Source organism: Eriocheir sinensis, chromosome 18, assembly GCF_024679095.1.
Source record: "Eriocheir sinensis breed Jianghai 21 chromosome 18, ASM2467909v1, whole genome shotgun sequence".
NCBI lineage: Eukaryota > Metazoa > Arthropoda > Malacostraca > Decapoda > Varunidae > Eriocheir > Eriocheir sinensis.
Genome location: NC_066526.1, coordinates 20,364,544 through 20,380,064, shown reverse-complemented (window position 1 = coordinate 20,380,064; position 15,521 = coordinate 20,364,544). Strand labels below are relative to the sequence as shown.

General features: G+C 45.1%; 1 protein-coding gene across 6 annotated transcripts in view; it reads left to right on the top strand.

The window, feature by feature from the left end:
* LOC127000431 (teneurin-a-like) overlaps positions 1 to 15,521 on the top strand; it is a 382,877-nt gene that overhangs the window by 273,584 nt on the left and 93,772 nt on the right. For 5 of the 6 annotated variants that reach the window (XM_050864152.1, XM_050864150.1, XM_050864149.1 and 2 more), the window contains 2 exons: positions 3,899 to 4,106; positions 12,520 to 12,546. In XM_050864152.1, coding sequence (XP_050720109.1) covers positions 3,899 to 4,106; positions 12,520 to 12,546 — 235 coding nt within the window. The remainder of the gene's footprint in view (positions 1 to 3,898; positions 4,107 to 12,519; positions 12,547 to 15,521) is intronic. The other variant, XM_050864151.1, reaches the window with a different exon arrangement.

The window sequence follows — 15,521 nt, the reverse complement described above, 5'->3', positions numbered from 1 at the left end:
CATAGCGAACGAGGGGAGAGGGAGAGAGAGGGAGAGGAGCGAACGAAGGAAGAAGGAGAGGGACGAAAAAAAAGTAGCGAACGAGGGAAGAGGGAGAGAGAGGAAGAGGAGCGAAGGAAAGAAGTAGAGGGACGAAAAAAAAGTTACGAAGGAAGGAAGCGGAAGAAAGAAAGGAAGGAAAAAGGAGGGGAGAAAGGAGAGGGAGAGGGATGAAAAATAGGTATTGAAGGAGAAGAAGAGGAGGAGGATAATGGAGGAGAGATTTTAAGGAACGGGACCTGCATGTTAACCTGACTTACTTCCTACTACTACTACTACTACTACTACTACTACTACTACTACTACTACGAGAAAATGACACGTTCAGGAGAATTCAACTATTACAGCCTAACTTAGAGAGAGAGAGAGAGAGAGAGAGAGAGAGAGAGAGAGAGAGAGAGAGAGAGAGAGAGAGAGAGACCCACCCACCCACCCACACACACCCCGTACAGCCTCAGCAATCCCTTACACACACTAACAACACAACTACCAACAAACAACTCGTGGTAAGAAGAGTGCGCGTCAGGCTGAACATAGAGAGACCTCGGCCACAGCATTTCCCAGGAGGCCCCGAGCTCTGTGGGACTGCCGCCGGGCCCCACAAAAGACCCATGAATAATACGTGAGGTCCTGCCCCGCCCCGCCCCGCCCCGCCCTATCCCGGCTAGTTCTCCACCTCCCCGCCCTTTGGAATAGTCTAGCTTGGCCGCGTGTGTTGGGTGGAGTAAGCTTGTGTTGGTGGAATAAGCTGTGGTGGTAATAGGAGAGGGAAGACAAAGTGGAGCAGCTAAAGTGGAGTTGATTTTGGGGTAAAGTGGATTAAAGTGGATGCTCGTATTTCTGTCTTGGGTGAGGTGGAGACTCAGCGGGTCATGAGCTTCGTGGTGACATCTTTTGCGTTAGTATTTGATTGAGTGGTTATATTTTTCTCTATCTGTCTACCTCTATCTCTTCTTTTGTTTCCTTTGGTGGTGGAGTCAGGGGTTCATGAGCTTCGTGGTGACATCTTTTGCTTTAGGATTTGATTGAGTGGTTATATTTTTCTCTATCTGTCTACTTCTATCTCTTCTTTTCTTTCCTTTTTTTGTGGTCCGATTACATAAGCTCTCGAAAGTCAGTGGTCATGAACTTCGTGGTGACATCTTTCGGTCTGGAGGAGAAACGTGAGGAGAATACAGAGAAAAAGGCAGAGAGGCGGTCCGGGGGTTCGAGTTTGGGCGTAAGTCTAAGAATAGCAATATAAAACACACTGACTCAGCCCTTATGAACTTATAGGGTGCGACAATAGGAAAATTACCTTATTGTTCGCGTCTCTCTCTCTCTCTCTCTCTCTCTCTCTCTCTCTCTCTCTCTCTCTCTCTCTCTCTCTCTCTCTCTCTCTCTCTCTCTTATGTCTTCTATCTATCTATCTATCTATCAAGGGAGATATGGGAATGTACAGAAAGCCAGAGAAAACAAAAAATAGAAAAGAAAAGTCAGAACAAGAAGACCTGAGGGGAAGGGGAGGAAGATGAAGGAAGGGAGGAAGGGAAAAAAAGAGGAAGAGGGGGAAAAATGAGAAAAATTTTGGTTCGTCTCTATACAACCTGCGGCGTGATTCTCCCTCCTTGCCCCTTTTGCTCCCCTCGCCAGAACTTCCCTTATTTATTTTTCCTCTTGTCAGTCACTCCCCCTCTCCCTTTCGTGTCATTTTCTTCCCTTCAATTTTTTTTATCGCGTATATATATTCTTCGATGCTAATGATAGGAAGGAGCACGGACGTAGGTGTTTTTTTTTTTCCCTTATGATCAGGACTCCTATCTATTTTTATTCATCACTGTTAGGTTAGGTTAGGTTATGGTTAGGTTAGGTTAGGTTAGGTTAGGTTATGGTTAGGTTAGGTTAGGTTAATTTTTTTTCTGCTTATATTTGGGTTTGTATTTCTCTTTAAAGGTTTATTTGGTGTAGTGAAAAGTGTGCTTAGAATATTTTATCCCTTCCTCTGGCAGTATTAAGGAGGATGATGATATATGTAGTTGACAAAGGAACAGAACTAATAGGAAGAAGGAGAAAGAGAAGAAACAGACGAAAAAAATAATGATATACGAACAATGCTAAGAAGAATAGAGAGCAATAATAACACTAACAATGATGATAATAAATGTAGCTGTGAAATGAACACTACAAAGAAGAGGGAGACGAAGATAATGAAGATGAAGAAAGAATAAAAAGAAAAAAACAAGAATAAACGAACAATACTAAGAAGAAAACGAAAAACAATAACAACAGTAACGATAATAATAACAAGTGTAGCTGTGAAAGAAATAGTATTAAGACGAATGACGAAAAAACAAAACAAAAAAAAAATATAAACACTAAGAAGCAAAAAAAAGAATAGCAATACAAAGAAGAAAAGCCGTAATAAGAGTAACAATAATTAATCCTACCTGAAAAAGTAATCAAAGGTCAGGTAAGGGAGGGAGGGAGGGAGGTGGGGGGGGCAGGTAAAAGGACTCATCAACCCAGAACCACGACAAAGCAGCAAGGAAAGTGCTATGTGCCCCCCTCACCCCTCCCCTCCCCACCTACCCACTCACCTCCCCCCCTCCCTTACCCCTTCCCCCCCTCCATGTGATTAACCAGACCCCGTGAACACAGAAGCACTAATAGCAACGCCTCTTTTATGGAATTTCAATCATCGTGGTAAATCGGGTTAATTGTCTATTTCTCGGTAATACTCCGTTTGTCATGTGTAAGGGAGGGTAAGAGGGGGTGCTAGAGGTGTAGGTGTGTAGGTGTGTGCGGGGAGGGGCTGTATAGGGGTGAGGGAGGGAGTAGGTGTGTGGAGAGGGCCGTGTATGTGTGTTCGTGTGTGTGTGTGCTTGTGTGTGGGGGTATGAGGTAATTAAGAAACGATTATAATTGAGGTTGTGTTTAATTAGGAGGTAATTAAGAAACTATTATAATTGAGGTTGTGTTTAATTAGTCACCATTTTCCTTACATTTATTATTTCTATTAGTCTGCCTCGTACTTTTCTCTGCCCGTTTTCTTTTTTTTTTTTCCTATTCTGGTCCTGGTTTTTTTTCTAAGATTGTTTAGATTGGAATTTCGTCTTCATGGTACTCCTTTTTTTACTTCGTTTTCTTATTTTTATTCTTCTGACTTTTTCTTCGCCTGTTTTTAATCCAATTTTTTTCTTACCATTTTTTCTATCAGTTTTTTGTTTGTTTTTTCATCACGACGCAATTTTTTTTCTTCGCTTTTTTTAGATCTTTTTTTCCATCATATTCGCATTCTCATTCTTCTGACTTTTACTTCACTTTTTAATCCAATTTTCTTCTTACCATTTTTTTCTGTCGCTGCGTTTTTTTCATCACGACAACGGTTTCTTTTTTTTCTGTCGCCAGGTACATTTCACTCTCCCTTTCCGCCCTGGACTCTAATTCACTCAGGTGTAGGCATCACAGGTATTTTCGTTCCTTCCTCGCCCTCAGGTTCTTATTTTTTACCTTTCTCTCTCTCTTGCTTTCGCTCTCTCTCGTGTCCTTCAATCTCTGCTGCACCCGTTTTCTCCTCCTCCTCCTCCTCCTCCTACGCACTCTCACTTTTACCTGTGCGTTTCCTGATTACGTTCCGCCCCCCCCTTACTCCCCCCCTCCCCTTCAACCCCACCACCATCACCCCTCCCCCAAGACAGGTATACACACACACACACACACACACACACACACACACACACACACACACACACACACACACACACACACACACACACACACACACATACACACACACACACAAGACAGCCACAAAGGGAAACAAAAACACACACAAAAAAAATCTCAGCTCGGGTTCACCTGTCTTTTTCTCACCTGACAGATGGCCTCGTCGACTGCTCAGACTCCGAATGTTGCTCCAGCCAGGCCTGCATCGACCACGTCATGTGCATGGTGTCGAGTGATCCGGTCGAGGTGCTCCTTCGAAAACAGCCCCCCGCCGTCACCGCCTCCTTCTACCAACGCGTCAAGTTCATCATCGAAGACTCCAGCGTGCAGGGTTTCGCGCAGAAGGATGAGTTTAGCGAAAGGTAATGTGGGAGATGCCTTGTTCCTGTAGTAGCCGCTCTGTGTGTGTGTGTGTGTGTGTGTGTGTGTGTGTGTGTGTGTGTGTGTGTGTGTGTGTGTGTGTGTGTGTGTGTGTGTGTGTGTGTGTGTGTGTGTTTAGGTCGCATTCTGACATCTTTAACTCATTTTTCATTCCCCCTTTCACCCCCCCCCCTCCCCCCTTAACCTCGATATCTCAAGGTAAATAAAGTTAATAAGAAACCACTATAGAGTCACCTCACTACTTTATTACAAGATCCAAAATACACCTGAAGTTATTATCAATCTAACGTAAAGGAGAATACCACACCTCAGGAAGTTGCCAAATTGATTAATATAAAAAAAACTTCATTCATGCATTTAAGGAAAGTAGAAAAAAAGTAATCAGGAAAATCATGTCTTTCTCTTTTAGTCTTTTGTGGCCGAGGTCACTTTCGACTCTGCTCTCCCGGGGACTCTGTTTTCTCGCCTTCTTTGCATGTTTTTTCCAGCGAGGAGGGGAGTAAGGAAGGAAGGGAGAATGGTGTGTGCGATTCCCTCATAGAAATGGTCCTCTTAGGTGATGCTGAGTCTGTGTGTGTGTGTGTGTGTGTGTGTGTGTGGAGAGACTCGCCTATCAGGGAACTTCGTCGCCATTACTCTTCTTCCATCCAACTATCCTCCTCCTCCTCCACCTCCACCTCCTCCTCCTCCTCCTCCTCCTCCTCTCTCTCTCTCTCTCTCTCTCTCTCTCTCTCTCTCTCTCTCTCTCTCTCTCTCTCTCTCTCTCTCTCTCTCTCTCTCTCTCTCTCTCTCTCTCTCTCTCTCTCTCTCTCTCTCTCTCTCCCCTTACTGTGCAAAATATGTTCATGGGCTTTCCTCGTTCTCTTTATTTATTTACCGTGAAAACTTTTGTGTGTACTGTTTTTGTTTTATTTTTGTTTTTTCGCGTCCGTCCTCAGCTCTTGCGTTAAGATGTTTTTTGCTTTTAAGTCTTCTCTTGGCTGTTGTTGATAATTTTAATGTTTGTTTTCTGTGATTTTTTTCTTGATTTGCCTGTTTTTATTTCCCTGGTTAGTTCTTTTTTTTCTTTTTGGCCTCTTTGTGCAATCATCGTCGCCATAGATATTCATACTCAAAGGAAAATGTGTTGTCTAGTATAAAAAAATCTTGTCGAGGGAGCGAATGGGAACGGTAATTTATTTATATCAGTTGAACTTAAAATAGAATAGAGGTTAGGGATATTTTGAGCGTCCTGAGTGAAGAAAGAAGAGGAAAAGGGGTAGTAGAAGGACGAAGAGGGGGAGAAGAGGGAGGAAAGGCTGCAGTTCGTTCCATGCTTACCACTCCTTAACAACTCGAACTACTATTGGAAGATTGCCCGTAAATTTCTCTAAAGTTTCACTCCTAAATCCTCTTTCATTTAAACAAGTGGTCGTCATTATGAAAGTCACAGAGTGTATTCCATGTGTAAGCTGAGGAATCTGTGAACAGCAGCAGACTCCTTTTTCTCGGTCGAGTTAACAAGCAGGTCTTTTTGCCTCAAGAATTGTTTTGGTTAAAGCTTGATTTAAAATGATCGTTCTTGTATGCGTCGTCTGATTCACTAAGTACATTATCTATTACAGTAAGTCGGTACCTGATTAGCGTCCAGAGTTTGATTAGATGAGTAGTTATATGGGATAGATCCGTGGAAGTGAGATCGAAGAAATGCGGGTGTATCGAAGTTTGTCTGTTTATGAATTTCCTGCTCCTCGCCGCCTTTGGAAGCCTCGGCGTTCTCTTCATTCTCCGCGGCGTTTCCCTTCAGGATGTGTTAGCAGAAGCTTCACTTACTAAACCAATGAATTCACAGCCATTAAAGTCACACTGCTCACTCATAGGATTCGTTTTTTCCTTCGTTTTTTTTCGTTTTTTCTTTTAGTTTCAGTTGTTTTGAGTTGTGCCATTATACCAAGGCGAAAATTAGGAATGGATTTATTTTTCTTCCTCTCATTTTTATCTTCGTTTCTGGATTATTATTATTATTTCTTTTATTCCCTTTTCGCTTCTCCTTCCTGCCTCCCGCCAGCTTCCATCTCTCCGCTCCGCGCTCTCTCGGCATCACGTATTAAAAGGCCGCCAAGTCTTTTATTCACGAGCTCAGAGTCTTTCCCTCGGCCTAGTGAGTCCTTCCTGAGTCACCCCCAGGAGAGTCAGCAGCTCCTCATCCTCATACTCCCCCACCCTCGTCCTCCTGCCCCGCATCATGTTAGTCACTCCATTGGTTTCCTGCTTCATTCTCCCCGCCTCACTCCTCCTCTTCCTCCACCTCCTTCTCCTTCTCCTCCATCTCCTCCCCTTCATCCCTAGTGCACCGCTCTGTGGAGGCGCGGCTGGGTGGTTCAAGGGTTGTCGGGTGGTGGGCTCCTAAACACTTGCTGGGGTCATATGCGCCCCGCCCCGCCCCGCCCCCCAGAGCGTGTTCTTACCGTGCCAGCCCCGCGGTGCCTCCAGGGCCTCGGGCTTGGCAGGCGTCTCCTTGCAGCAAATTTCCATAGTTGTTGAAAGGTTTAAAGCAGTAAGAGTAATGGCCCGTGTGGTGATCACAGTGTCTATTGTTATGACTGTTTTAACTTAGTTCTTGTGTCACCTCACTCGCCCCTCCCCAGGCCCGCCCCGCCGCTCACAGCCCTCACCCCCACAGTGCCACAGTCCCCTTTGATCTCAACATACAAACGCCGCTGCTTACATTGTTATCCTCACAAGCAACATGTCAGTACACTCAGGCACTCCGCAACCCCCCCCTCCCCCCCTGAACCGCGGTGCCCGAGGGTCGCTGTGACCCCCCGGCAACGCGGCCCCACCCCCACTCTGTGCTGCCGGGCTGGCGGGGCTGTGAGCGGGGCCTGGGCTGGGCGGGGTCGGGCTGGGCACAGGCTTGTAGTTTGGGGCTGAAGAGATGCACTGATGCCTTTATATCATGATGAATGGTCAGCCTCGGGCCGCCGGGGCGTGTCCATGAGGCAGCCTGGCGGGTGGGCGACGGCGAGGCGGCTCATGGACACGCGCGGCGGGGCTGCCGAGGTTGTCCCAAGGCTACCTGTCTCACCTGCCGTGGGCTGCTGAGGCATATGCTAGAAACACGACCCTCGCACACTTCACCTCACCGAGCAACACACTCATTAACGACCAGTAGCCACACACCTGACTAGCTCCTCCAGCTATTGTCCTTCCTTCTTGTCACTAGTCAGGTACTCCTCAGATGGCGCCCTCTAACGCCCTCTGGCGGCCAACACACGACACCTTCATCTCAAAGCAGGAACAGTCCTTATTTTCTCTCGGCAGTGTTTCCCTCCACCTCCTTCATCCATTCCCCAGATGAACCAGATAAACCTCGCCGCTGACTCACGGCGAAGCTCGGCAGGAGACTAACCAGGCTTCCCATAGACATGACCAGGCGCGACGCGAAGCCCTGACCCCAGCCTCAGACCCTCCCCTCACACTCCCCTTGACCCCAGGATGTCAACACTCCACCCATGACCCAGTTTACCTATTCATTCATCGTTTGTGCCGTCCTCGAGGACTGAGGTGGCAGGGTTTCGTGTCTCGCTGGCCCTTGGTAGTGTGTGCGTGTGTGTGCGTGCGTGGAATGTTCGGTAATCTAACAAGTAGCTTCTTGACGTAGATTTGACGTAATGTTTAGCGGCTGTCGACTAGATGGACAGCCGTGTGTGTGCGTGTGTGTCTGTCTGTGTCTGTCTGTCCTGCGTCGCTCGCCGAACCACAGCGACCATCAACCTCCAGACTATTCTCTTAACAAACCTTGTAGAGTGTGTTGGATTGTGTGTGTCGTCTTGCAACACTCATGACTTGCGAGCCACTACAACAACAACAACACTAACATCCCCTACTACTACTACTTTGCTACTACTACTACTACTACTACTAAGTCTTACTCTCTGGCTGCTGCTCTTTATTTTGGTGTGTAGAACTGTAGTGAAGAGTCTGTGTCAGGTGATCACTTTCTGCCCTTCTTTAAAGTTAAGGAACAGATCCACCTCATAAGCCAAGAGAGACCAACCCCCAAGGGCGCCACAGACCCAATTCTCTGTGTCCTAAAGGTTGTGAGTGCGGCAATGATTGGCAAAGTTACTCCCCAAACTTTGGCAAGGAAATGAAAGAGATGAGAGAAAGAGAGAAAGAGAGAAATAGAAAAACAGTAAGGAAGAAAAAAACAGTATCAAAACTAGGCCGACTTGAGACACAGCAACACTTCCGCAACACAACACGGTGGGCCAAGACAAGCCTAACCCACAGCACGCTCGAAGGCCGGTATTCCATGTGTTCTTTAAGGGAAAACCAGCCTTCGGGAGTGACGGTGGGGAGGGCGTTGTGGCGGCTGTCGGTGTTGCTGCGTCATGCGTGTGAGATGGTGATGCTGATGATGATGATGGTGATGTGTGGTGAGCCCGTCAGTGTTCTAGCGTATGGCTCCAGCCTCCACTTGTATTATAGACCATTTGTGTCCCTCGCCGCCTGTATCGCTGTCCGTCCCTGTAGCTACCATGCCGCCGCCCAGGACCCCCTCTCCCCCCTTTCTCGCTAACCTGTCCCACTTCCTTCATCCACCCTCTCTATCTCTTACTGCTTTTCATCATTCTCTCTCTCTCTCTCTCTCTCTCTCTCTCTCTCTCTCTCTCTCTCTCTCTCTCTCTCTCTCTCTCTCTCTTTTACCTTCCTTCTCTCCTACCTGTCTTCATTCTTTCATTAATGTTTCTCTTTTTGTCAGCATTAGATTTCCTGTTTCTCACACCTGGTCTACCTGTCTGTCTACCTGCCTCCTTATTACCTGTTTTCCCGTCTCCCTAATAGATTTTCCACCTTCCTGTGTCTACATTTATTTGGAAGTATATGTGTCTATCCCCTTCACTATACATACACTTATTTTATCTAGTTTCCTTACCTTATTCTTTTTCCGCTCCTGCCTTCACTTCTTACCGCCCCCCTCCCCTCTTTTCCATTCTAACTTAATCCTCAACATCCTTTTCTGCACCTTCCTTACCCGCCCACGCCGCTGTCTTCCCTCTTTCACACCAGCCTCTTTGCCTCCCATCTCTCTGTCGTCGCCTCTTCACTTAATGACTTCCTATGAAAAAGTGTACCTCCTTCTTTCCCTCCTGTTGCCGCCTCCTCCTTCCATGGTTCATTTTTTCTCTCTTTGTGTGTGTAATGATAGGTTCCCAGAATATACATTTAGCCCACTCCCTTCTGCTCACACACACGCACACACATACACAACACAAAATGAGGGAAAGAGCGTGAATTTCGATACTGACATGACATTGTTAACTCAGTACGATAATAATAATAAATAGATAAAGTTTGAGAATAACAGCGGTAACCTTAATGTCACCTATATATCCATTCTCATTCCAGAAAAAGTAAATAAACAACGTGATTTTGTATACGTTTTAATGTCCGCACTGAATCACTTTTTAATATGGCTCAGAAATATTAATGTCGTTGGAGAGAGAGAAAAGGTTTAATATACGTCGAACTACCTTTCTTTCCTTTTTTTTTCCCTTTTTTCTTGTCCTTTTCTCCACGTGGGGCCGCGGGGCTCTTTACCCGCGCTCACCTGCTAGATGTGATCGCCGCTATCACCTGAGCAACTTTTGAGGTTTTGAGGCACGGCGCGGCTCAAGCGTATCGGGGCGCGGCGTCGAGGCTTATTTTTCCGCCGCTTTCACTCGGCTGGAGGTCAATATTGGTCTGGCGTGGCCCTGTTTGCCTCCCAAGACCCGCTCCTTTGCCGCGCCAGCCACTCACGTTCACATCACATCCTTGCTCGGCTCGTGACAGGCGGATGTTTTATTGCCCTCCCCCGCCCCCCCGTGTTCAGGTTACATATATTTGGCTACTTATTTCGCTGTAGTGTTGCGGGTTTGGTATTCGCGGTCAGTTCAATGTGTGCTGAAGGTTATCGTGGTTTCGTATATATGTGTTTCCTTCTCCATACTCGCTGCAGAGAATGATTCAAGAGGGTCAAAGTCGTGTTTCTCTAGTGTGGCGGACTTAGCGGTCACTTCAATGCCCTCTGAAGGTTATCGTGGTTTCGTATATATGTGTTTCCTTCCCCGTACTCGCTGCAGAGAATGATTCAAGAGGGTAAAAGTCGTGTTTCTCTTGTGTGGCGGACTTAGCGGTCACTTCAATGCGCTCTGAAGGTATCTTGGTTTTATGTGTTTCCTTGCAACTCAATATTCGCTGCTAAAAATGATGCAAGCTGGTAAAAGTCATATTCATCTATTTTCGTATGTGTTGTGGTGGTCACTTACTTCACTGCGTCCTCAAGCTTTCATTTTCATGTTCGCTGCCAAAAGTTATTCAAGTTTCTCTTATTATATTGATATTCGAGCGGGTAAAAATCATACTTATCCTCAATTCCTTACTCGCCTCAAAGAATCATTCAAGTAATCCTTCCTAATTTGATATCTGAGCGTTTAAGAGTCACATTTCACTATTTTCTTTATGTGTTACTTTATGAATAGTGATGACATTAGCTTAATCAAACGGAGAAGCGAATGTCAGGTCAAAGTTATAGATGAATTACGCTTTGGCCAACGAGAACATCAAGTCAGACAGCGCTCAGAAATACAACACCACTGACCGCCGTTGTAGTACAGGTGACAACGCTTAAAAAATGACCAGGTAAACGGAGAACGCAAGAGAACGTAATACGAATTTCCACACACAAACGTTGACGTGTAGTTCCCTCGCATTACAAGACAAACTCACCACAGCACACACACACACGCACACACATCAGGAAGGGAGGAGGAGGAGGAGGAGGAGGCCAGCAGGACGTCGCTTGCCTGGGTAACTCAACACAACACAGCACAACACAAAGCCTCGCTGCGGGGCCTCGCCAGTTACTCAGTCCTTGTGTTTCTTCGTGTTTCCCAAAGTCCTCTTAGCCATGTTCCTCTGTGTCCCGTTTATCAAGTCTTTCCCCGTCTCCTTGTTTGTTTCATGCACTTTCCCAGTCTTTGTTCTCCTCGTTGTCCTCCTCCTTCTTTCCTCTTACCTCCTCCTCCTCCTCCTCCTCCTCTTCCTTGCTTCTCTTTTTTGTTTTCTTTTATTCTTAACTCCCATGCTTTCTCTTTTCCTTCTTGTCTAACTTCTGCTTTCCATTGCTCCTCCTCCTCCTCCTCCTCCTCCACCTTACATTCACTTCCCCCCCCCCCAACTCTTCTTCTCTTCCTTCTTGTCTAACTTCTGACTTCTGCTTTCTCTCCTCCTCCTCCTCCTCCTCCTTGAATTTTACCTCTCCACTCTTTTCTCTGTTTATTCTCATATTTTCCACGCTAATGTTCCTTTTCTTTTTTTTCTTCTTCTCTTCTTCTTCCTCTCTTCCCTTCTCAGTTTTTCCCGCTGTCTAATGCCTCCTTGTTCTCCCTCGTATCTTTTTATTTCCTTCCTTTTTTTTTCCTTATTCCTGCGTTAACTTTCCCCTTCCTCCTTTTAATCCCATCTCTACCCTTCTCTTCGTTTCCATTTTCCTTAATTATTTCTCTCTCGTTTTTGCTATTCCTCCTTCCTCTTGTTTTTCTCTCTCTTCTTTCCTCCATTATCCCTTCCTTTGTTTATCCTTGTTTCCTCCACTTCTGCCCTCTTTTACCTCCTTCTTCTCTTCCTCTTGTTGTCTTCCTCTTCTCCTTTTCCTTGTTTTTTTTTCTTCTCTTTCTCATTTTTGCTTTCCTCTTCGCTTTCACCTCCTTTGCCTCCCTCTTCTTCCGCCTTTGTCTTCCTCTTCTCTTGCTCCTATTTTGACTCCCTCTTCCTTCTTTTTGCCTCTTCCTCTTTTGTCTACCCTTTCTCTTCCTCATTTGCCTCCATTACCGACTTCTTCCCAAAATATCTCCCTCCTACGCTCACTTCTCTCCTTCTCCTCTTACCCTCCTACGCTCACTTCTCTCCTTCTCCTCTCTCCCTCTTTCTCTCTCCGTCATTTCCTCTTGCTTCCTTCCTTCCCTGGCACCTCCCTCCTCCCTCATACCACACCCCTCCACCCACCGCCCACTTCCCCTCCACCCCATCCCCTCCCCGTGCCCGTGTCCTGGGTGGAAGGGCGCCGCTCTCGCCGCCCACAGGAGGGTGTGAGGCAGCGAGGGCGTGGGTGGGGCGGCTGCAGGGACGGGCAGGTGCAGGTGGATGAGGTGATTAAAGGTGGCCACGTGTTCTAAAGTCCCCCCTCCCCTGTGTCCCCATGTCTGTCCTATGTGGCGTCTTCTGTCCGTATGGTGTACACGTTCTGCATCTGTTGCGCTATTCGTACTGTACTGTACCGAAATGTACCGTACTACCGTCTCTCTGCAACGCCCACCACCACCAACCACTACCACCCACCACTGTCTGTAAAATGTCATACTGTAGTCAGTTTTGGAGCTCCTACGACCCTCGGTAAGTAGAATGTTACCCCGTTAGGTTTCTTCCTTTTTTTCCTTGTTTATCTTTTTGGATTACTTACTTTCTTTACTTGCTTTCTTTACTCTTTTCTTTCCCTTTTTTTCATCTTTGTCTTTGCTTTTCTTTCTTTGTCTTTCTCTCTTTCTTTGTTCTTTCTGGATTTTCTTTCTTTATTGTCCTTCCCTCGGTTATCCTTTTTCTTTTTTTTATATATCTTGTTCTGTTTGTTCCGTGTTTTTTTTTTCTTTCTTTTTCTTTCTGTTCGTCTTTTTTTTTCTTTTCTTCTTTTTTCTTATTTTGCTCTTTCATATCCAGGAGCGTTTGTTTTCTTTCTTTCATTTTCGAGTCGCGTCTTCTGTCTTGTTTTTCCTCTTTTTTTATGTTTTCTCTGTTTTCTGTTTTATTTTCCGGTCGAGTCGTTCAGTTTTTTTTTTTTCCGTCAGTGGCTTCATTTGTTCAAATTGGTCGATTATTCATTTATTATTCTTTATTATCATCATTATTATTTTTGCGTTTTAGCATTCAGTGTTTTAACTTTTTTTATTGTCCGTCTTATTTCCCTTCTTCATTCAGTTAATTCTCGTTTCATTTCATTTCATTATTTTCCATTTTTTCCGTTTTTCCTAATTCATTTTTTTTCATAATTTCTCAAACGCTAAATGCCAAAAAATACAGTACATGCTCAACGCCTCTTCGTTTTATTTTCTCTCTCTTGATTGTTATTTGGGATCTTTTTTGTTGTTGTTCTTCCATTGCCAAAAGAGACATACTTGCACTTATACACTTTTTTTTCCTTTCTTCTTTCCTTCGTTTTTACTTTTCCACTTTGCTTAGTTCTGGACACGCCATTGCCGATGCAGTTACTTGCTTCCCTTTGGCTGAATGAACGCAGTGGTTTTTTCCATCCTAAGTTGATCCTCCCACTAGGCAACCGTTTTTTTATTTTCCCGCTCTCTCTACTTCATTTCCACATTTCATTATTTTTTTCTCGTTTTATTATCGTTATTATTATTATTATTATCACCTCGACTCTTACATTCCACCTTCCCTTTTTATTCTAATGGTAACTGAATAAGACAAAAACAGTTTCTGGTTACGTATATATTTTCTTTCTCTCATGCATGGTGCGTTTGTTTAACATTTGTTCTTCTTTTTTCCTTTTCGTACGAGACCCAGTTTTTTGCATATGTTTTTGAAGCTTTGAGTGCAATAGTCACAATATAAAACAAAAATAAAACAATAACGATAAACATGAGCATCAAAACAAACACCACGGTGATATCTGCCTGGGAGAGGGAGGGAAAGAGGGAGGGAGAGAGAGTGGGAGGGTGGGAGGGAGGGAAGGGGAGAGGGCGTGGATGAGCTCGCCCACGCCGCCCTCGTCATCTTTTTACACTCACTCAACCTGAAGGACTGTTCTTGATTCTACTGTGTGTGTGTGTGTGTGTGTGTGTGTGTGTGTGTGTATAATATATCCCAGTTTTATATACATTATTTTTTATGGTTGTCATACTGAAAGAGAAATTTGGTCAAACACACTCAACCCCCCACCCCCTGGTACACACACACACACACACACACACACACACACACACGAACAGAAACACAGACAACCCCATTACCCCAAACACACACACGCAGACAACAACAAAAAAACTACACACCGACAATGACAGAAAGAGAAAGAAAGCGAAAGTAGCTCGGAAAGGGAACGGGAAAGGTAAAGGTGTCCACTAGATGCATCCATTAATTAATTACCACTCAGGTGAAACTTCCGTCGAGGGCCATCAGCGGGGCCAGTAAGTTGTCCGCGAATGCCTTCCGTTGCGGCGAGTTTAATGAGTTGGTCCCCGGCCATTATGGAGTTGTGGGAGGAGAAAAACGAAGAGAGAGAGAGAGAGAAAGTGGGTTAGGGGAAAGGTAAAGGTGAATAGGTGTGAAAAAAACGAAAAAAAATAGGTGTGAGAAAAACGAAGAGAGAGAGAGAGAGAGAGAGAGAGAGAGAGAGAGAGAGAGAGAGAGACGGAGTTAGGGGAAAGGTAAAGGTGAATAGGTATGAATGTATAACGAAAAAACAATGAAAAAAAATATATATAGTCCTTTGTTGTTTTTCTTGTCAGTGAAAGTAATATATTTGTGTGTGTGTGTGTGTGTGTGTGTGTGTGTGTGTGTGTGTGTGTGTGTGTGTTTCTATCCGCCTGTCTGTCTGCTTTTATCACTTAATGGACCTCTTTTTTTGTGTGTGTTCTTTTTTTAACCGGATTCTCCCTCGCAAAGATTTATGTCGCGCACAAGCAGACAAACCTTTTTTAAATCTTTTTTTTTATCTTTTTACCCCAAGCGTCACATGAATGGGTAGTTTCTTGCCAACGTTATTTTTTTCTTTCTTTTTTTTTTCTTTTCCTCGTGAACATAAACTCTTCAACAGAGGTCGTTTTTGTGCTTCTAGTCTTTTTGAGCTTTTGTCTCGCTTTACTTTTTTTTATATAAACTACGTTTCAAATATATGTGTGTGTGTGTGTGTGTGTGTGTGTGTGTGTGTGAGAGAGAGAGAGAGAGAGAGAGAGAGAGAGAGAGAGAGAGAGACTAGAACTTCTATTACATCCGGAGGTTCACATTAACATCCTCCTCCTCCTCCTCCTCCTCCTCCTCCTCCTCTCCCTCCTCCTCTTCCTCTTCCTCCTCTTCATCCCGGAAAACGACACGATATATCCACGAAAAATGAGAGAGAGAGAGAGAGAGAGAGAGAGAGAGAGAGAGAGAGAGAGAGAGAGAGAGAGAGAGAGAGAGAGATCGTTCTTCAGTGAGCAAGGGAGAGAAAAACCTTTGAAAACTTGACATCAAAACAGCTCCCTCGCCCTCTCCTCGCTCCCCGACAGCCGTAATGGACGCGCGAGCAACATGGTGTGAAATATTTCCCAATAAGACGAAGAGCAAGACACTGAGGAGATATACTGGCCCGAGAGAGA